We start from the raw sequence: 21,698 nt of genomic DNA on the forward strand, positions 1-21,698 counted from the left end.
ATGTGTGCCCAGTTGAAAAATACAAAACGCAGTACCTTTGCCAGCATTCTTACTGTGTGTGTTTCCTCTGCTTTTTATGTTAGCTTGGACATGTGGACATCATTGCCTGACTGAATTCAGTATCTGTAGTAAATTCCAGTCTTGTTTATTAAATAAAGGAAAAAACCCAGCACCAGTTCCCTAGTGGGTTCTAGTCTTTTATGCATGGCAGGCTAGGCAGAGACCTCAGAGTCTTCAAAAAAGGTCTTCTTCAGCTTCAGCAGATATTGAGGTCAACTGCTCAGCTGTTATTATGTCCATACCTTTTAAAGTAAGTGAAATATCTGTCATCACCAGCCTGGATTTCAGCTCTGTAGAGGGTAATTATCAAAACATAAACATTGACCTGTTGGAACTTAAACACCACTCTGTTCTTATAGCAAACCAACACTACTTTCCTAATTCTTCTCCAATTGCCCCATCTCCAGAAAATTTAAACAGAAGCCAATGATATTCTTGTGCAGGTAAAATACAGTTTTCAGTATATTCTGATATTCTGAGTTTTTGTTGAAGGTATTGTATAGGTTGCACATCAGGGCTCTCAGAAGTAGTGCTACTGATATTTCATCACACAGACAGTGCAAAACATGGGAAGTAAATGGAAAACAACATTTTTTGAGCTGGAGTGGTGTCACGAATTACTTTTCAAAACCATTTGCTGTTCTTTTTTAAACTTGCCACATGAAAAAAAAAAAAAAAAAACAACTTTGAGTCAATTACAAACACTCCTGTAGGCTCATTAGCTCCTGTAGACTTAATTTTCCAGGGTGCCAATTGCTTTAAAGTAAAAGTGCTCAGCACTTCTTAGGAAGACACAGAAAGACTTGGCTGCTCAGAAAGCTCTTTCTAAGGCAAGAAGGAAGAAGTCGTATCACTTAACCTCCCTGGGCAGATGTTGAAAACATTGTCTTTTATTCTTAGCAGTGTTATTGAAACATACCTCCCGAGCACTAACCACTATCTAAATGTCAGGTCAATTCTATGGTAATTATAAATTTCAATAAGAATAAGTTACTGATATCACCTTGTATATACTGGTCATGGCAATATTGAATATAAAAAGATTACTGAAAGGTAGATGCAAAAAGTTGAAGCTTTTAAAAAACTCAAACGAACTAAAAAATAGAACTCTTATGAAAGACTTCCTTACTGAAATAGAGGAAAAATTTGATATTTAAAATCATATTAAAAATTGAGTCAGCCACTGAAACAGCTAAAAGCACTGAATTTTCAGCTATCACATACCTACATTAATTGCAAACTAGTAGAAAGGGCAGATTTTTTTCTGACTGAAAGGAACAAATTAGTTTTCATCACAAAGGCCTTCCATCACACCAGGAGATAGCCCTCCCCTCCCCTGCCCCAAAGAAAAGAGAGATGGAAAGGAAAAACCATGTCAAGGAAACCGAACAGGTTACTCGTTATGTGGAGAGCAAACCCAGAAGGCATACAGAAGATGGTACATCTGTGAGCAACAACTAAAAGAGAAAGATGACATAGACACGTCACTGAGGAGATACTGAGGAGGCCACTGACAGCCACAAACCACAGAAATGTTTGAAGTGGAGGTGGATGTTAAAGGACTCTGAGTTTACGTATGAAAAACAACTTACTACCTACTTCCAACGAGCCGGTAACGGTATGTTGGAGAAATTTTCAAGTACAAGTATGCAAAAAAATTAGTTCAGTTATGGGGAAAAAAAGAACAACTTGTTACACTGACCACTGAATATGATACTCCTATCTTATCAAAGGAGCAACACTCAAAAGAGAGTATGGGAACCCAAAAAAGAACACCTGAAAGCCACTCATTCATTTTGGAGTAGGACTGAGTGGCCAGACTTGGGAACAGAGACATATCAATAAAAACATATCTAATCTCAAGTGCATTGGCAGGTTCCCTTGTCAACTGATGTTGAGAACTTCTGAAGGTATGCATTTTCCAATTACATACATCTTTCCCTGTACTCTTAGGGACTTGGATACCAAGATGCGTACTAGTTTGTACCTGTAAAGATGCTAAGTAAACGTGAGAGATGTAGTAAATGCGAAACACTGTTTATTTCAGCTTTGCTCCATGTGGAACAGCTAGACTAGCTAAACTGTTGATATTAGAGGTAGTTTAGACAAGCCAGTTGGTCCACTGGCTCTGTTATAAACTTAAGTTTTGAACTAAAAGAAAAAAAAAAAACTCAAAAAATATTTTCTCAGTGTATGTCATGAAAGATTATTTGATTTCAAGTGAAATCACAAAGTTATGAGGAAGGGGCAAACTTCAATAAACATTTTCAAAAACATCAATAAAATTGTATTTTAAAGGCAGGTTGAAGAACAGGCTCCAGAGCAAAGCCTTCCAATGGCAGAGTCCTGTCAGCACTGCATTTTTTCTTCCTCATCCTTGCCAAGGTTGCATATGCAGTGCTCCAAAAAGAGAGCCCACATTTCTTACTGCTCTTTCAAGCTCTGGGAAAAAAAAGATACTGAAGTTCCCAGTGCTGTGGACTTCACTAATGTTAAATGCATTTTTAATCTTGGTAATAAAATATAAGTTTCATAGCCTCACTGAAAAGTAAAATTCATGGACACCAATTGAGCTGTTTAAAGCCTGCTGACATTGCCCAAAACTCAAAGCTGCTCTTTTGGGTCTCAAAGGAGGCCATAACACAAGGCAAGACCCATGGTTTAAGAAACTCTATTAACATTCAATGCTAACCTCACCAGTACATTGTTTTATCTAGCTCCCAACCAATTTCCTGACAAAGATCCTTACCAAAAAGTGAACTTCTGAGGAAAACAAAAGCAAGGCCTTCATGAAGTACTTTGCAGTTGTAAGCAGGAGCCAATTCTTACAATATTTAATACACACTTGTTGTTTTCTATAGAATTTGGAACATGCCCTATTTTGCAAATCCAAACCCAATATATTTTTTTTTGCAATGCACTTTTTCACAATTTACTTCCCCTGAGGAGAACTTCATATCTTTATCAGAAGAATGGTCTGGTCATAAACAAACAAAAGCAGAAAAGTCAAATCCTGATCTTTTCATCCAGTTCTCTACCACACAGATATACCACTGACTTCACCAGAAAGGATGCCTTGGTAGAAACTTATGAATGTTGCTGTATTATATGTTCATTTGATGAAACATACCATGTTCCAAGTCACTTGCACATCATCAATATTTTCAGCACTACTTGCTGCTCTGCTGAGCTGTGTAGAGGAAAACAATCCTTTCTGGCAGGGACCAGGAAAGAAGCGGCATAACAACACCAGAAGAGAAAGAGGAAGGTGGAAAGGACAGAACAAAAGATGATGAAAGCTCAGCAGGAGGAGTAGATCGATACAGTCAGACTTGTCTTTTGGCAGAAACGTGCTAAGAGCTTCATCCACATTTCACAAAAGAAGTGTGAATAAATCCTCTGGTTTCAGCACCTTTTCCCCAGGTATCTAAACACCATGTTTCAAACCACTTTGCTCCAAGTTATTCTCAGAGGAGAGATAGGTGAATACCACCTACATACAAGACAGACAGACACTGAGCTCCTGGAAAAGAAATAGATCTGTGGTATGGTCCATGTTCTGAGTTATTAGCACTCATTAAATTAATTGCTGTATCTGTAAGTAACAGAACAAACACAAACTGATAGGCACCATCTGTGTGGCTGCCCGGGCCATCGACAGCAGGCTGGGCTGTCCCCATGGCATGGCAGTGCCCAGCTGAAAGAAGCATGACTATTTTTTTAACATAACATCCCAAAGCAGTGATTATTTATGAGATTAACACACCTAGAAGCCTTTCAGACTGCTGCTCTATGTCAAAAGTGAAACGCTGGGCTGGGAAGAAGCCCACTGCCTGGGACAAGGCGCTGGAAATCGCCTCCACAGAAGGGGTGGTTTTGTGGAAAGACCTATGAAGGAGTAAAACCTCCCTTCACTCCTACTTTGAATGCTCCATCACAGAAAGACTTCAGTCAGGCTACATTCTGTTCTAACTTTTTCTTTCACCATTTCCCCACCCAACTTCATACAAATTCTTATAAAGGTTATGTACAGACTTGTACAAAATGGAGACTGACACCAGCTCTTGGAGGATTTCCCAGAGCAAGTTTAACAGAGATTATATAACATGTTAAATCTACGTTGGTTGGTTTTGTTGTTTTTTTGTTTTGTTTTAATATAGATGTCATTATACTACTAGTTTATTCTTCCTAGCTTAACCCTCCAACCACCCTTTCAAATAGTTAATTATGTTTTGCAAAGATTAAAAACCCGAAGTTATCCTACACGTTTTGTTTCCAGCCCTTACATAAGACAGGACAAATGTGTTACAACTGGAAGGTCTTAGGCAGTCATAATAACCATCATTTTCCTTCCACACACACTACTATCAAAGTCATGAGGGGGGGATCTTTCCTTCAATTGACATAACAGCAGAACTTCAGAACTAGCACAGATCTTTACTTCTATAATCTATTCTTTAATTGGAGGTCTCAAAGTACTTTACAAAAAAAGGGACAAAGAAAGTCTCATGGGGAGAAATTACTTCCAAAAGTGTCACAAAAAGAGCTGATGAGGATAGTAGTTCAACTTTCTTGACTCCTAGCCTGAAAACCTTCCTACAGAACAGCAGTTTCTAGGTGTGGAGAGAGCAGCCTACCCAAAACACTCTTACGACTTCCACTTAAAGACAGCCGCAGTTTCAGAGAAAGAAAACATGTCTTACATGACTCTTTTATTTTATCCAGTAAAGAATAATTTTAATGTCATGTGCAATTGTGAAGTATAGTACAATTTTCAGGAGCTTAAGATATCAGTGGGAATATAATTTTAGATACATCTAATGCATATAGATGTATTTTAAGTCATGCCTTCCCCAAGACCTGAGGAAGGAAATAACCAGAAAGCTGAAAAACAGACAGCTCATGACTAATGAGGGCAGGACAAACACAAGGCTTGCACAAAGCAGAGAGCACTTGGAGGTGTTTGTGAAGGAGCTATGATCAAAGCCTCGGACCTCATGTTGTTCTACTGCTGTGATTGCCCTTCACTGCAGCAGAGTCCCTGCAGCTCTCGGATAACTGCAGAGCGCTCAGTGTTCAGAAAACAGGTGGGGTTTTTTCTATTTTTTTGGCCTATGAGGTCCTGTGAGGACCAATTGGTGTATCTATCTATCCATTCAGAGACCAATGAATGGAACTACTACAAAAATAACTAGAGTTGCTCCAGTGCATGGCAAGGGGCCTCAAAAGACAAGTCAGCTTGAACATTTCTTGCTCACACTTCCAAGCTCTACAGGCTCCTTATTCACTTCAGAGCAGAATTCAAAACCCTGACAGTCCTGGTCTGCACAGATTTGTCTCAACTTCTTCAGCTTCTTCTGTGGACCCACCCCAAGACAACACATCAGGACAAATCCAGCTTAAAATTATAGAGTGCTCATATTATTGAAGAGCTTGACTATACCCAAAAATTCAGGCTGAGTCCAACCCTAATAGAACTGACTACAAGGTATGAAGCACATCTTTCTGGAAAGCCATCTCCAAGATGCTCTTCCAAATAAGCACTTTTGAAAACACCCCCAAAGCAAAGTCAACCATGCTTTCTTCTGAAGGAACCACCAGACAAAACCCAATTGTTTTTGTTAAAAGTTCTCGACAATCATATGCTTCCATTTTAGATACCACAATAATAGGTACCTGCAATACCACAGAATCTTCTTTTTTAATTTAATCTACAGTGATTTCCTTTATAGGATTAGGGCTTTTTTATTTTGTACTTAGTGTAAAACTTGAAGACTTTAAAACAAAAAATAAAGCCTAAGGTTACTAACCATCCTCTCCTCCAGCTGGTGCTCAACGTAATGCTGATTTTGTCATCACACTGTGCAAGCTTTTTCCTGGGTGAACTCGGACAACCTAACCTCAAAATAATTTGAAATAGTCATGATATCCACACCAGGGTGGATACTGCACAGCTGACAGGGGAAAAAACCAGAGGATTATAACAGCAAACGGTCTACAGCTTGTTTGGCCAGTGTAGCAATGCTTACCAATGGTGATGGCCACAAAAATAGCCCAGTGCACTGCCTCGGTTTCTCTTGAGATCGATAGGGCTTTGTGCAGCACAGAGACACCAGGCCAAGGATGCTGTTCTCAGAGCTCCTCTGGAGACAGCACAGAGCAACACAGCTGCTCCCACCTAGGCTAAGGTAGGGCAGCACAAAATTTTTTTAAAAAGTGCTGTTCTGGGACCCTATTCTTCATGTCATGCCATCCTTTGTGCCTTGCATCACCTCTCCCCCACTGTTCCTCCTGTCTTGTGCAGCTTCCTCCACATAACTCACATCAGCTTCTTAGCAAGTCCTTCATCAAAAACCTTGTATCAGATCCTCTCAGGAGATGACCAAGCAGGCTTACAGGAAAACCAGTAGTGAGGAACAAAATGGTCTGCTGAAGGTACAAGATCCTTTTGATGGTTACAAATGCTTCTAGAAAAATAAAACCTCTTTGAGCTTGTTATTGTTGCTGTGGGTTTTCCTTCTTCTCTACCTTACTGTTTTTCTTGTAGAGTTTAGAAATAAGCAATGAGCAGACTTAGGAGAAAGGAGGAAATTTTTCACACACACTTTCTACTCATTTCTCTTCCTCCCTACTTTTTCTTAGATTTTTACTCTCCCAACTTTTTCTCTTCTTCTCATTGAGAAAAAGGGCAAAATTCCCCCCCTTCCTTTTGATATCACTACTTGATACTAAATTCCTGAAAACTTCAGAAGAAGAGAATTTTTCTCCTAAAGTTTTTGTAACTGTGCTGAACCCTGCCAATGACATAATGAAATATTTCCATGAGGAAATAAATCTGTAAAATCTCTCTGCACCCGTGGGGCTTGCTGCACTTCAAGATGGGTTGCTCCAAAGACTTCAGAGAGGTCTCACTTCCATATGCAGCAAACACCGTGTGCTGCCCTTAGTGCTGCCCTGCTGCGATTGTTATCTTTTCCAGTCAACAAGGCCCATTTTCGAGGAGAGGGGGAAGATGTGAGAATTTCTTTTTTTCTGAAAGAAAGCAACTGCAAGAGTGTTCTCCCTGCTGCACGGGAAACACTCAGCGAGACCAAAGCCAGGGCTGACCTAGGAGAATTTAGTCTGACACTAATAAAAAACCAAACCCCAAACCCAAAGAAAGTATGAATCGTAATGTCTGCGACTTTATATACACCTTAAGTGTCTGAAAGAGTCAAGCTCCAGAAACACATATGTTAATCCAGTGCTGATGGGGTTAATGAGATCAAAGCCAGATTCCACTTTGTGCTTAGCAGTGAGACACTTCCTACCATAGGGCCAGGGTGACTGTAGCCCTCCTTCAGCTCACCAGCACACCGAAATCAGCATCAAAATAACACAAATCAGCCCCTACTCTGATTATAATCAGTATTCCCACTCTCTGTCTCCTTCCAACTCCATCAGTCCCCACCTTTCCACATTAAAATCAGACAGTGTTTAATTTCAGGGTAATCTTCCTAATTCACATGCTTATTTTCAAACCTTTTCTCTATCCACCTCCTCTCCCACCCTCCCCTCCCCATCGTTAAACAGTAAAAGCTTCACGTGCTTCGATGCAGTCACTTACCTTCTCCTCCAGACAGACAAAGCGATCCCCAAAATCAGATTCCCAACAGACAAGTAGGTAAAGAACAGATTTCCTTCCATCTTCTTTTAAGTCTCTCTGGCAAGTGCAGGAAGGGGCCTAACAAAGCTGTATGCAGCCAATTGTGTTATCAAGGCACTTGGCACTACCAGCTGATTCTTGATTACTATTCATCCCTCAGGAAAATAAAACACCCTTTTGTAGTAAAAGTGTAACCGGTTACTATGATGCATTACATATTAACAAAAGCAGCTTTTTACCAAAATTACAGATGATGAAAGCCTGGAAGTGGAATCAAACCAAGGTAACCAGTTATTTCTACATGTTTCAGATAGAAAGCAGTTTAACCAAGATTTTCACAGTGCTAAGAAGAAAGTGGTGGGTGAGTTATGTCGCATGTTTGTACATAAATGGTAGTGAGTTCTGTAAAACAAATTTTAAGGATAATATTTTCTGTTCTAGCGACCTTTCTGGTGTAGCATCCAATGTATGCAACTGCCAGCATGGGAGCAACCTCAGTTTTCACAGGCTCTCTTTAACAATTCTGTGCTTTCTTTGAAATCCACACAGAAGTTTTCAATATGTTTTCATATATTTTTTTTTTTTTTTAAACCTAAGAGTACTGCTTATTAAGGAGCATAGTTATCTGAAAGGCAGACTTTACACTACGTAGAAATGTAGAATTTGCTGCTTTGGTGGAATAATCCCTATTTAGGTGGTAAGGAAGCATTCCAGAATGTTAAAGGATTTGTTTGTTTGTTGTCTAATCTATTTAAGCACCCATAGGACTTAACACCCACAGCTTGTGTGCTTTAGGGATCTTTCATGTCCATGGCCACTCTCAATGCAAGAGCTCTGCACTAAAGCTGCAGATTTAGGCTCCGGGCAGTGCAGCAAGCTGACAGTGCAGCAAGCTGACAGTAGGATGCTGACCTGAAATGAGCTATATGGCTTTGGCCCACTCACCTGCCAAATCCCCCTCTATCCCTCAGAAGCAGCGCCCACCCGTACGTAGCTGCAGTAGCACGCACAAGTCACCCCGCTACTTGCATCTTGCACCTCGGCATCAAACCCAACCAACTCCCTGTTAACAGAGCACTCCAAGGACCATGAAGACACCCTGCACGTAATGCAAATGAGGCTGTATGAACACATTTCGCATCCTCGGTTTGGGGAAAACTTGCTGACAGAAATGGGGGGTAGCTTTAAACGGCATTAAGCAGAGCAGGCTTGATGTAAGCAGCTACCCCTGTGTGAAATTCGAAGCTCTTGCCAGCGGTGTGGAGGAAAGACATGACCTCATTATTCCACAGTCCAGATAACCCGTTCCTGGATAAAGTGAGAGCTGACAAGTGTTTCACCTTGAAGGTTATCAAAGCCCTTTCCACACTCTGCTGATGCAGAGCCATTTACTATACCAAACAGGGATGTGAAAACTCTGTTAGTAAAGGAGATATAAAAATCAGGAAGGGTGTGTGTTTAAGAGCACACTGCCATGCCACACAGACACAGGTATTGAGAGGAAGAGACCAATGGCATTTCCCAAAACATTTATGCAAACAGGATATATTTGCACAAGTTGATAAAATATTTTTCTCAGTATTTTGAGTGTTACTGCTCTCAATTCCTTCCATCTACCTCTAGGCATTTTCTCTAGATTAAAGTACTTAGGGGCCTCTTTTGACATCAGCTACCCCTTTAGCACCTCCAGAAAGGTAGCTCAGCTCTTGGCTGGGATAAATCACTGTCTGGACCATCTTCTAGTGTTTCTGCAATGACTACCGAGGGAACTGAGAGCGATTCCTCCCCCCTGATCTTTTAGTTAGATGAATCCAAGCTTTATTGCCCCGGGTTTTACACAGGGACATGCAGTCAACATGCTAGCCTCAGATTTTGTTGGAAGGACCTGTAATCGGTTTGAGCCATGGCTCCATGCTAGTTCAAGGGGAAAGAATGTCATCTGGTTGCCATTGCCTTCTCTGCAACACCTGCGCTCTTGCTGGAGGCCTGCCACGCAAACACAGCACGGGGCTCTCCCCCCCTCACCAGTCCGCTCCTTGGCGGACTAGTTAACAGAGAAAACACACATCTCCTTCTCCTATCAGGACTCTGGGTGGATTTAAGTCTGCAGGGAAGAATGACACCATTTAAAATATTTAATACAGAACATATAAAGCCCTGGAGAAAACGCATGGCTGAGTTTCCTAGAGAAAAGATTAATAAATGAACAGGTAGCTGTTGCAGAAAGAGCAGACACAAACCCCAAGATTGGGAGTAGGTTTCAGCTGAGATATGTGTCTTTCAGATGTTAACTTGCCATTTAAAACATGCCTCTTCCACCTACCCCCCAGGAAAAGCTCTTCATTAAATTGCACACATTAGATCACCTTCAGTATTTTCTTTCACATCAAAGAAAAAAAAAAGGCATCAGCGAAAGCAAAAGATTTTGAGGTTCACAGTAGATAAAACTTCTTGCAAGTCACTACAACAACATTAAATACAAATAGAAAAGGGTCACAATGTAAAACCAATTTTCCAAAAGCAATTCTGTTATGGGTTAGCTGCACATCGACTGGGACCTCCAGATAGATTTTGGAGCAGCTACAAAAAGCTTTACATAGGCCACCTGGCTCCTGTGTCCTGTGGCTGTGGAGTAGCTGAAATGCACCAATTATCCACCCTCCTTCGCCCTGTCTCTCCTTACGTGCTGGCTTTGTGAGTGGTGGCCAAGCAGTGGACCTCCCCATCACGTATGCCAGGAACAGGTCGAGGTGCGGGTCGGTCTGTGCCCAGCTCCCACGTCTCACGCCCCTGACTCACTAACACGGGAGTCATCCTGCAGCACAGGGGGAAGCACATTCAGTTTTGTCCCAGCTTTGTGGTCACAGGAAACCAGGCAAGATCTTTATGCTTGCTTTTTGGTAATTGTTTCAGGGGCTTTGCCAAGGTTTTGGCAGTGGGTGCCTGCCTTCCAGGCACATGCGTGACTTCATCTTCCAAGTTCTCTCCTAGCTAGCACTAGATACTGAGCTACCACAACCACTGGACATTTGCTTTTCTGGTATCAGTAATGCTGTTTCACCCACTCAATCTCTGGGAGATCCAGAAACAACTGAAAGCCTTAAGGGTTGGTGTCCTCCACAGCCCTGATATTTGCCTGTTGCAATAAGGAGAGAGAATTCTCCTACCTATGAACTTGTGTCCATCAGTTCAGCTTTCTCTTTATCCCTCTCCGTACCCCACAAGCATGGAGTCTGACGACTGCTTCTCAGGGAAACATCCTCCACAGACAGACTTCCCACAGCACTAATCGACTGATGCTCAGTTATAGGCACATTATGTTTGGCACATGCCCAGTTTCTAAAGGAGAACCACCACATTGTCATTTAAAATGAGTAAAGAAACTAAAAGGAGAGCCAGCATACACAAAAAAAACACCTTTAAGGACACAATATTTGAAAGGGCTGACAAGTCTAAGTTCAGTGATTTTGAATAGCCATCTTTGAAAATTATCTTTATTCTGTCTCTGATGTTCGCCCTCACACCTGAACTCAGTAAGCCTTGTGTTATGTTCTCATTTAGAGACCGTAGGAAAATTATTCACAATAAACTTAATTCTTTTTCCAGGATTAAGAATTGTATATCATACTTGCCATGAAATCTGGTTTATGCATTAGGGAGAATACAGGACTGAACTTTTTTTCAAGTTAAGTGAAGACATTTTTGCATTTTGATCATAAATATTCTCCTGGTCATTTTTGGCAAACCTGTCAAAAGACATTTTATGCCATTTTGCAAGACGTTATTGGAGGAAAAAGTTAGACTTTGTATTTAAACAAAATGAGCCTGAAACATTAAAAAGCTGATTTAATGTTAGCAATTCTGCAACTCTAGCAGTATTTGGGCCAAAAACTGGCTCCAAAAGATAACAGCAGGCAGGAAAAATACCGTATTTCTGAAGAACATAAAGAAGTAAGTCTAGGAACCACTTCAGCAGTTAGAGAGAGGATGAGAGAGAGATGCTCTTCTCAGATGCCTTAATTTCTGTTCACTGAGCTTCTATCATTTTATTAAAATTAAAACTCATGGAAATATCCAAACATCAATAAACGTGATTAACCTAGCAGAAGAAAGGACGCCTCTATCTTTGATTTACTCTGAAGCGTTGAGGTGTTCAGGCTTATATGGCCTCACGCTGCAAGCAATTTGATTCGGTGCCAAGGCACAATGTGTTTGGTAAAACACACTGTGAAAAGTTCAGCTCTGAATTAAAACCCACTCATTTAAATGACAGGCTCACAGAAGATACTTTTGAAGTGCTCTGTCCTACAGTGCCCTCATCAGTAAGTTCCACTGAGAGGCTGAGGGTGCAAAAGCGCTCACCGGACAGGGTTGTGAAAGGACTGTGTTACTAACGTGCTTGGACCAAAACTGAATTTTTGGTTATTTTCCAGAATTCTGATAAGAGGATTTCAAGTTGCTCGTCCATGATAACAGTGATCTGTCATTAGGAACGAGAAAGGGAACCATCATACCTTTCCTTAAATCTCAATTTCTCTGTGGCTTGGGATGGAGTAAGATTTTGAGTGGCATCAGACTAGCCAAGTTTTCCAAACAGAATATTTGGGAGCAACATAAAACTTCTAGGGACTTTACAAATTTGACATCAATTATATTTTTTAAGAGTGTATTACTTTTTTAAAAATCAAGTTCCACAAACCCAATGATAAAAAGGGGAGCTTCTTACACTCTAGATTGCTTCAGGCATGTAGATATGTATCAAGAGACTTGGTACCACGTGGAAAAATGTGGTACCATGAGAGAATAAATGTTTGCAGGGATGGGTTTTTTCCCAAGGCACAAACAGCAGTCACGGGCCAGCATTCTCTCCTAATGTCCTAAAATTCAATGTTCAGAATCCCCTCTGATGGCGACAGGAGTCCATGTACAGAAAGGGCAGCCAGCTCCTACCTGCCGCGCTCTCAGTTTCTCAGCTCAGACTCACACCTTGGTGCCGGTTCCCAAGGGGTCTGAGCACTTCCCAAGGAATGGCCATCTAGTTTTGCTACTTATCTGGAGCATCACATAGTGTTATTTTTAGGATACAGAATTACAAACAGAATTAATTATTGGCAGTAAAAAACATGGCCTCTCTTTCCTCCCTTCAGGAACACAAAACGGAGGAAGTGCCAGGGGATAACGGTATGGCATTTAATTTTTGGAAACATAAAAAATGTAATGGTTATGATAAATGGTTCGCATCCCAAGCTTCAAGTTGGAGCATATAAAATTTAGAAAAGAAGGATAAAGTAGTTTCCAATGCAGCTTTGATCCCCAAGGCACATTTTCCAGTTTATAATTTTCTGAATTCCCTCTGTCTGTTGTAGTATGAAAGAGTCAAACAATGAAAAAAAAAAAAAAACAAAAAAACCTGCACATACATCAGATGAACTAAGTAAACGACCTGCTTTTCCTCAGCCTCTAATACTTTTCAGTGATAGTAAAATTAAATGCTAATTATAGCAACAAGAGGTTAGAATAAAAGTAATAGAAAAGTTGCAATTTTAAAATAGTGGATTTATGTTTAAAAGCTACAAATTGTGTACAGAGTTACTAAAGAGAAAAAAACTGCAAGCAAGACCAAGAGATTACTTTTTAAATTTCATCGATAATGTAAGTATATATAGAATAGGAATCTCTTTTAGACAGATATATTCAAATTTCTCATAAAATTATATAAATTTCTAAATAATTATTACTCTCTCATGAATACATATATAACGACTGCAGGAAAGAAAAGTTTTCAGAACCATCAATAAACAAATTCAAAAAATAACCTTACATAAAGCCTGAAATGGTATTTCTTGTTTATTTCAATAAGTGAAGGCAGGATTTGGCTAAAATTTTGACCTATAAATTCTACTTACCCACAAAAGACCAGGAAAACACAGAATTACTCATTGAAATTCAGGTTTTTGTCAGCTTTTTTTATTTTTTTTTTTTAATTTTTGTTAAAGTTTGAATTGGTTTTGCTTTACCTTTCCCTCTATTTTTCATGTCTGGAATAGAAAATACCAGTGTTTCTATTACGGAGATAAAAGCTGATAATTAATTTGCTTAACTGTGTTTCATACTGAGTGCAAGAGCAGAGAGCCCATAAGGACCCATCATCATTTCAAAAGATGACATAGCAAAGAAGTTGAAAAGATTTTATCTGTCCCTGAACTATTTTGTGGTCATTTATAACAGTTTTTGCAAAGAGGCTTTCTCAGACATTAATTAGGATTCATTAGGATTTTAAGTGGCCAACTTTAAATTACCAATCAACGTTCCCCTTTTTATTTTGTTGGAAACAAACAAGCAACAACAAAAGTCTTTTGCTGAAACCTGGCAGTGGTTTCAGGTTAGCCAAGGGATGTAAATTTTTAAGGTGCCTACTTCCCAGTATGTGTAAAAAGGAGTTATTTAAGACCAAAGATAAATGTTTTGCTGTAATCAATCAGGATACCTTAGCCTTATCTGGGAAAGCTCTGTGTTCAGCATGGCTGTTTGGTAGCTATTCTGGAGATCATAAATCAAAATACTGAGAATAATTTTCAGCACTTTTTGTGGCGAGGCCGGTCTGCACCTCACTGGGATGGTCCCTGGGATTAAACTGTGGTTGAGGCAGGAGCAAACAAAGACAGTAATGACACTTGTTGTTACCCGCTTTAGGGCCAAGAATCTACCAACAATTCAGAATTTTTTTTTTTTTTTTTTTGGATACACAGATATACACTCAGATAAACTGACTTAAATCAGCAATCTTACTCTAAAACGCAGATTATACCACTGAAACTGTAAAATATAAGGTTTTGGACGATATCCATTACACTCGAAACTTCTACATGGGCATTTATTACGACAATTCTGCACTTCCGTTAACTTCGGACAATCCACTCATTCACAATAAAAAATTCTTTGGCTTTTGACAGCTTTACAAAGGAAATTTGTTATTCACACCATGAATGGGGGTACATATTAATTTGCCTTTCAAAGCGTGTGCAGTCCACTTTGCTGCTGGTAATCTGCATAAAACTGGATTAACGAATCAGGAATCCTTGGGGTGACGACAGTCAGTGCGTACCGAAAGTGCCGTCCCATGACAGATTTGGCATGTATGTCTTCCTGAAGAGCTAGAAGGGCTGCTTCTCTACAGACTGCTGTTATCTGCAAAGAAACAATGAAAAATAAAACAACCCACGTAGCATTGTTATTACAAAATATATTCCTTGAAAGGAAAGAAAATGAACACAAGAATCAACATACTCCAACTGCTAGAAGATACAAGGACAGAGTTTCTCTAACTTCCTTTTTTTTTTTTTTTTAATAAATGAGGATGTGGGTGATTAGGACATCCAAGAAACAGGATATAGCTTGAAATTCAAACCACAGTAACATTACATTCCATGCAGTATGTTGCAAATTAACTTAATAATCATATTACCTTGTGTTAAACTCTCTGCCACACCCGATAAATTCAAACCCCAACCACCAGCGATACATTTTTTTGTCCCCAAAGCACAAGAGCAGATATTCCCAGGCTCTGTGGGCACTTTCTTTTCTCAGCTTTATGCTGGGAAAGAAGTAAAAACAATTAATTCAGAAAGGAAGGCTAGAAGGAGAGGGGTGTGTGTAAGGGGAGGAGGGTTAAGGTCTCATACCCTGCAATGTGTTTTTAAGCTCTCTGGACTTCAGACAGCGGAAACAGACTGATGCCAGTGTCACTCTAAAGACACATTACTGTGGTGAAAAGAGCTTGTGGAATGAAAAGAGATATTGTGATTTCCAGTGCAACAGGGAAAACAGTGATTGATATTGACTGCTCCCTTATATCTGTAAATGAAAGAGCCAGCTGAAACACATTTGTCCAGCTATTCAGCATATTTTCTCTGTTTGTTCACTTACTGAAAAGAGTTCCCCAGCTTATGCTGTGCTAATGGTTGCCAAAGCCGTTTAGTAGCTTTTTAGAGGATTTAGCAGCATGTTTAGGAAGCTTTCACAAGAAAACATGCATGGATTTAGATGGCTTTGTCAAGTTACAACAATATTACTATTAGTTCTGTGCTGCTCTAATGAGCAGTGAAGCTAAACACTGCTGTTATGCATTTTAATGCTTTTCAGGACGTCAGAGACAATTAAACGTGGAAGCGTAGCTGAAATTCAGTGCACCAACTTCTTGTGGAGATAAGTAATACATCATCTAGGAAGTTAACAGAGGGATCTTGGTCTTTCCATTCAGGTTTTTCTCTAAGCAGACAGTGTGACAATTTCCCGGTCTTTAACACAAATATAAAGCTACTTAAAGAAAAATAAAAAAATCCAAACCAGATCAAACTCTGCCCCCCCACCCCTGCCCAACACCAAACCCAGAAGTCTCTCAAAAGGGAGAAGACTGTTGATGGACAAACAGATCCCAAGCATCCTGGATTCTAAACCTGTGTCAATCTTTGCAGGATGGGTCCATTTCTTCTTGCTAAACATTGCACTAAGGGCAAGTTTTCCACAAAATGATGTGGGGAATCTTCTGGGGGTTTTCACAGGCATCATTAAAAACCCACAAAATGCAGTACAGCAGGTTCTGACCATCCTGTTCTGCTCACAGAGACCACTGATGATCTACAGCATCAAAATTATGAAGCAGGGTATCACTACAGCACAAGACAATCATCACTTGTTAAGAGCTGATATGTTTTACTGAAGGAGAATGAAAGACTATCAAGTTGGCAGATCCAAAAAAGAAGGAACACCACTGACTGTTATTTCTTCCCATTTCATTTGTACACTGATGCACTTAGGAGGAATTCGCTCATAAGGTGATACTTTTGATGATGCTTTTAAATATTCTCTATGCTTTGTCAAGAGTATTGGTAACAGTGATGATAATTAACCTCCAAAGGATCTTTTTGTTTTCATTTTGTTCTAAAGACTGAACTGTAAATTCTGTGATAATGGAAAATTACTAGACATGAAGAAGCACCAGAAAACTGATTTTTTTGTTTGTTTGTTTGTTTGTTTCCCAAGAGCATTTCATCTGCTTTTAAGGGAAGAAGAAAGATTTTTAAGGCATGAATTACCATTCTCTGTTTTCCTGGCTGCACTCAGAATTTTTGTGGATTAAATGTTTTATATATTATTGAGTAATAAACAGCAGGCATTATGGCACAGTGTTTAAAATTTGGGCCCTCATGTCTGGTCACAGAAGTCACATGGCATTTTTTCCATTCCTTGGCTAACCCAGAGGATCAGGCGTCTGAGGTAAGAGATTGGACAAGGCAAGTTTGATTATTCTTCTTCCTTCAAGTATGCAAACTTTTTTTAAAAAAAAAAAAAAAAAAAAAGAGTCCTCACAAGTGTCCTCACTAGCTAGTAAAGCTAAATCACTTGTGGAAAGCAAACACAAGTAGTAATATAGTCAGCAGTAAAATGAGAGTGAATTCATCTGGTGAAATCTGCTGTGTTATTGGCCTAAGGTCTACTGTTTTTTCATAGGTATTTCTTGTCACAGTCATGATAGGGTATTTCTTACTAGACCATGCAACAGAAGGGTTTTTAAATGTCAGTTCTGCCTAGATTAAAAAACAACATAGATTGGGTCAAGTGAGCCAAAGAGGGAAGGTGGCAGCAGGGGCTGATTGACAACAAAGGAAGAAACCCAATGGCTTTGCAGCAAGGTACCGATCCTTCCCAGGCTTAGCGGCACTGCAAAACCAGAGACTGCATCTAGATCATCAGTTTTAAAACCTTGCACCAGACCTCAATGAATTTGTCCAAATTTTTTCTTAAATCACTTCTCCTTTTGGCCTCCACAACATCATCCTGTAATGACTGCCACGGTCTGATCATGCACTGTATAAAAAAAAGCACTTTTGTTTGTCTTAAACCTGGTAATTTCAGCAAGTGCCTCCTAGTTCCTGTGTTATGAGAACGGTGATTAATCTGTTGTTCCCCATTCACCTTCCCTGTATCATCGATGATTTTACAGAGTTATATTTCATCCCCTCTCAGTCGAGTCTTTGCAAGCTGAAGAGTCCTCAGTGACTCAGTCCCTGCTCCTGCAGAACTCGTCCATTTGTCAGTCTGTCTGCCACATGGTCTTCACTAGCTCTGCTCCACTCTCATGCCGTTGAGCGGCTGAAGCTGTGCAAGGCACGGACGGAGCCGTACCACCGACCACAGTGTTCCTAGGTTGTTTGCCATTCCTTTCCTATTATTGTAGTTGCCATCATATTAGTGCAGAGATGATTTTTTTCAGAAAATTATCCACACTGTCTTCAGTACCTTTTCCTGGGGGTGACAGCTTAGGTCATATACTTGTGAATTTGAAGCCTGGGTGATTTTCTTTTTTCTCCATTACATTTATCAGCACGAACAGCCTCTGACTGCCTCTGTAAATGAATGCTGTGAACCAACGTTACCTATCTGCCAGTTTTAAGTAACTCCTAACTACTTTAAAATACAAATCCACAGGATCACCATTTTTACTTTTTCAGTATAAAAAAAAAGGACCCAAAAAAGTGCAGTCTTTTGGATCTCTGTGTGTTGTGAGGAATAGGAATAATATCCTAGTCCTGTTCCAAAGGTAAAACTGCAGTTTGATGTACTGAAGGACAAAATAGATATTCTTGACTGCATCTGAGTATAGACAGAGTGGCTTTCAGCATTGACTGTTAAAGCAGGAATGAAGACATTAAGTGATTGTCAGAAACAACAGTGATTAAAAAACGACAGATGAGGCACTAGGTAATTAAGCAATAACTACAGAGGTGTGGGGTGTTATTGCAGAGATGAATAGCTAGCCAGGTGTGGTTGAATACTATTGAATCTGAGTACCAGAATACATCCTAGTTTGATTATGAGTATCATTATAAATGAAAGTTTAACAAACACAATGCTCATTTTCAATGGAATGAGAGCAAATTATTGACCTATGCATTAGTGTGCTGTCTGCAGTCCTCTCTTAGCATGGAAATAATTTTGAATTCATGTATTAAAACCAGATTATAATTTTTTGTAAAGGACTGGTTTATCATCCGAATGAGTGCTTTAAGACCAGAAAATAAACAACTAATTTAGAATCCTACTTCAAAGTCAGAAAGGTGACTGTATCAAGTTATCCTAGGAGGAAAGGAGAACTAAAATTTGCTATCTGAGCCACACACACACTGATCAGTAGTAAGCAAAGCCACACACAAGCTCACAGCTATGGTGCAAACAATGATGAGTCCCAAAAAGAAATGGGTTTACACCTAGTTGTTCCCTCCCTCCCTGTTTCACTCCCAGCAACAATTAAATGCCCAGTGCCAGTTACTGTTCCCTGAATAAACAGCATTCAGCCTAACCTATCTTTCTCCCCAAACCAATGGTTACACTGGCTGATTCAGCTTGGCCGATTCTCCCCCATTCTGGCATTAAGCACCAACTCTTTCCAGTGGACTGAAAGTCCTTTTCAGCTTCTTTGTATTTAAAGTGCTCTAAATAGCTTTAAAGAATCCTTAAAAAAAAAAAAAAAAAAAAGAGAGAGAGGAAAAAAGAAATGAGCTTCTGTGTTAAAGCCTTAGGTATTTTCAAGAAAGTGGTTTTGTTAGTGCAGAGTCTGTTGGGAACACCTGTGAATGTCGAGTTTAATTGGGCTGCAGCTGGTGTCGATTGTGTGTGCAGTAACTGGCAGCCACTGGCTGGCTGTACATTGTGTTTCATTTTCCTTTTTCCTTCCTTTTTAACTTGCTCCTCCACCCCGCCAGTTAAAGTTGTAAGGGATTGTGTGTAAGAGGGATTAGGAGCCTGGAAACAGAATAGTACCCTGCGGTTTGTGAATAGGGCAAATTGTGGCGCTTCCTGGATGAAAACTACCTGCGGGACTGTGCGCCCATGCGGTGCACGCCTGCTAGGCAGCGTCAAAGGAAGACTGTGTATAGGTTTGGGGAGTTTGCTCTCCCACTCTGTTAAGGAGAGATAAAAGGTTCATACATGGCATTTTTAAAAGACATGAATAACTCCTGGGTCAGGACATCTGTTTCTCACTCAGGCAAATTCCTACTCATGTCAGGCACCTCCTCTTACCCCTGCGTCAGAAGCTGCTCGACGGAGAGCAATAGCCTCGTCCCCACTGTCCTGGGTTGAGTGAGTGGTGGAGGAACCAGGGAACTTGGAAAAGCTCTCAGGACCCAGGGCTGTCACCCCACCGAGGAAAGAGGTGGGCATGGACGACTTTGCAAAGCGAGAAAACACATCAGGAGAAGATGCGCTGTAGGCAGCGAGGCTAAAAGGGAGTAGCAGGGAAAGGTCGCTGACTCCATTTGAAAATCGACATAAACTTCTCAATTCAGTGCAACTCCAGCCGTGCACAACTTCCCGCAAGGGGTTTGTACGAGGCTCAGCGCAGTGCTGGACAGAGATAGTAAATACCTCTAGGTTTCTGTCAGCCCCAGCAGGTCACGCTTGCTCCAAGTGTGGGACGCCGCGGCCCCTCTTTCCCCCTTCTCCTTTGTGCAGGCACCACCCGCTGCCGGCTGCAGGCTCCCACCCGCCTCTTGTGCTGGCTCCGGTGCTAAGCTGGCCCTTTCATTAACTGATTCAATGCACCAGACCATCAGAAAACTAATCCAGAAAAAAAAAAAAAAAAAAAAAAAAAGCACGTTAGCTTGCCGCTGGGGTATCGAGATATCGAGATGGGCTCACAGGGGGATTCGACAAGCACCAGTCGGCATGGGAGGGGTGGAGAGCACATCAAGCTGCGGATCACCGCATGAAATTTTGGGCTTGCTTACCCTGCTTTAGCATCCCCGTGCTGCTGCTGATGTGCACAGCTGTCTGTCTGAGTGAGCACAGGTACCGCAGCACGGTGCTGGCTTGGCTAGGGACATGTGCCCTAGATAACGCTTTTGTAGAACATATTAGTTTTAAAGATAAAAATACTATTTTTTAAGACGTGGCAAATGCCATTTTTTCTCTACAGTGGGCCAAACTGAGAGGCTTTTAACTGGCGAGAGGTGGAGTTTTTCATATATTTGAAAAAGGTATAAATTTAGTAATTCTCTCATATTTCAACTTCCCCGTTTCATGTATAAAACAGATAAAACTGGAAAATACAAGAGAACATGCCTTTTTTATCTTCTCCGAGATTAGAAATTCTTACAGACCACTACGAATCTTGCTCTGTTTAGGAGAAAAAGTTTCCAATACTACGAAACAATCGATGACCCTGCAATAAATTTTGATCTAATCTTTGAGAGACAAAGAATTACCCCTATATGTGTATCTCTTCATTCCACTCAGTTCTATGATCTGTAGATTTAAATGGGATGGATAATATGTTTGGGCATTTTGCAAACGGAAAATAATCTCCTCTAACCAGAAAATGATAAAGTTTAACATCATAATGCTTTTCATAGAGTATCCATTCATTCTTCAGGTTCATGTACTGTACCTACCACTGGCGCTTTGGAGTGAATTTACTTAATATATGATTGTCGCTCCATAAAACTTTCCTAACTGAAGTGAGCAGGGCACTCACAGGCCACACAAGTGCTTCAGTGAGACAGAGGCTTCTTTGATCTCTAAGCAACTGTGCTTTAAAATCTTATTAGTTCTCCTCAAGTTGAAGTGCATACATCTATATGGTTCTGTATTCATGAACACTGCCTTGGAACAGACGAGTTCCTATCCATCCTGCAGCCATCCTCTGCAGCAATATCCTATAACTACATGTTATTTTTTATAAAAAGAGAGACTTTTCTTCCCTTTTTATTAAAGAGACACTCAGGATGAGCGGACACTGGATAGTCTACTTTAAAACTGGTCTGTAGCGATGAAGCATCACCTTTGTAATTTTTAAATAAAAAGGACAGGTATTATGTGTATCTCGTGTCTCTGAACCAAAAGGTTGTGCAAACAATCTCTGATATTCCTGGTTTCTTTTATAAGAAGTTATTAAGGAATTGCAATTGAACAAAACCAGCTCCTTCAGTGATGT

General features: G+C 40.3%; 1 protein-coding gene across 2 annotated transcripts in view; it reads right to left on the reverse strand.

Annotated features, from left to right (window-relative positions):
* The window catches only part of SPATA5 (spermatogenesis associated 5), a 236,514-nt gene that overhangs the window by 12,650 nt on the left and 202,166 nt on the right, over positions 1 to 21,698 (reverse strand). Inside the window, exon 16 of one of the 2 annotated variants that reach the window (XM_032997615.2) lies at positions 13,540 to 14,893. The exons of the other annotated variant lie outside the window; for it this stretch is intronic. Coding sequence (XP_032853506.2) covers positions 14,717 to 14,893 — 177 coding nt within the window. The 3' untranslated portion in view covers positions 13,540 to 14,716. Of the gene's footprint in view, positions 1 to 13,539; positions 14,894 to 21,698 lie in introns of those variants that run through there. 2 annotated transcript variants of the gene reach the window in all.

Source organism: Tyto alba, unplaced genomic scaffold (genome assembly GCF_018691265.1).
Source record: "Tyto alba isolate M040663 unplaced genomic scaffold, T.alba_DEE_v4.0 Super-Scaffold_23, whole genome shotgun sequence".
Classification (NCBI taxonomy): Eukaryota; Metazoa; Chordata; class Aves; order Strigiformes; family Tytonidae; genus Tyto; species Tyto alba.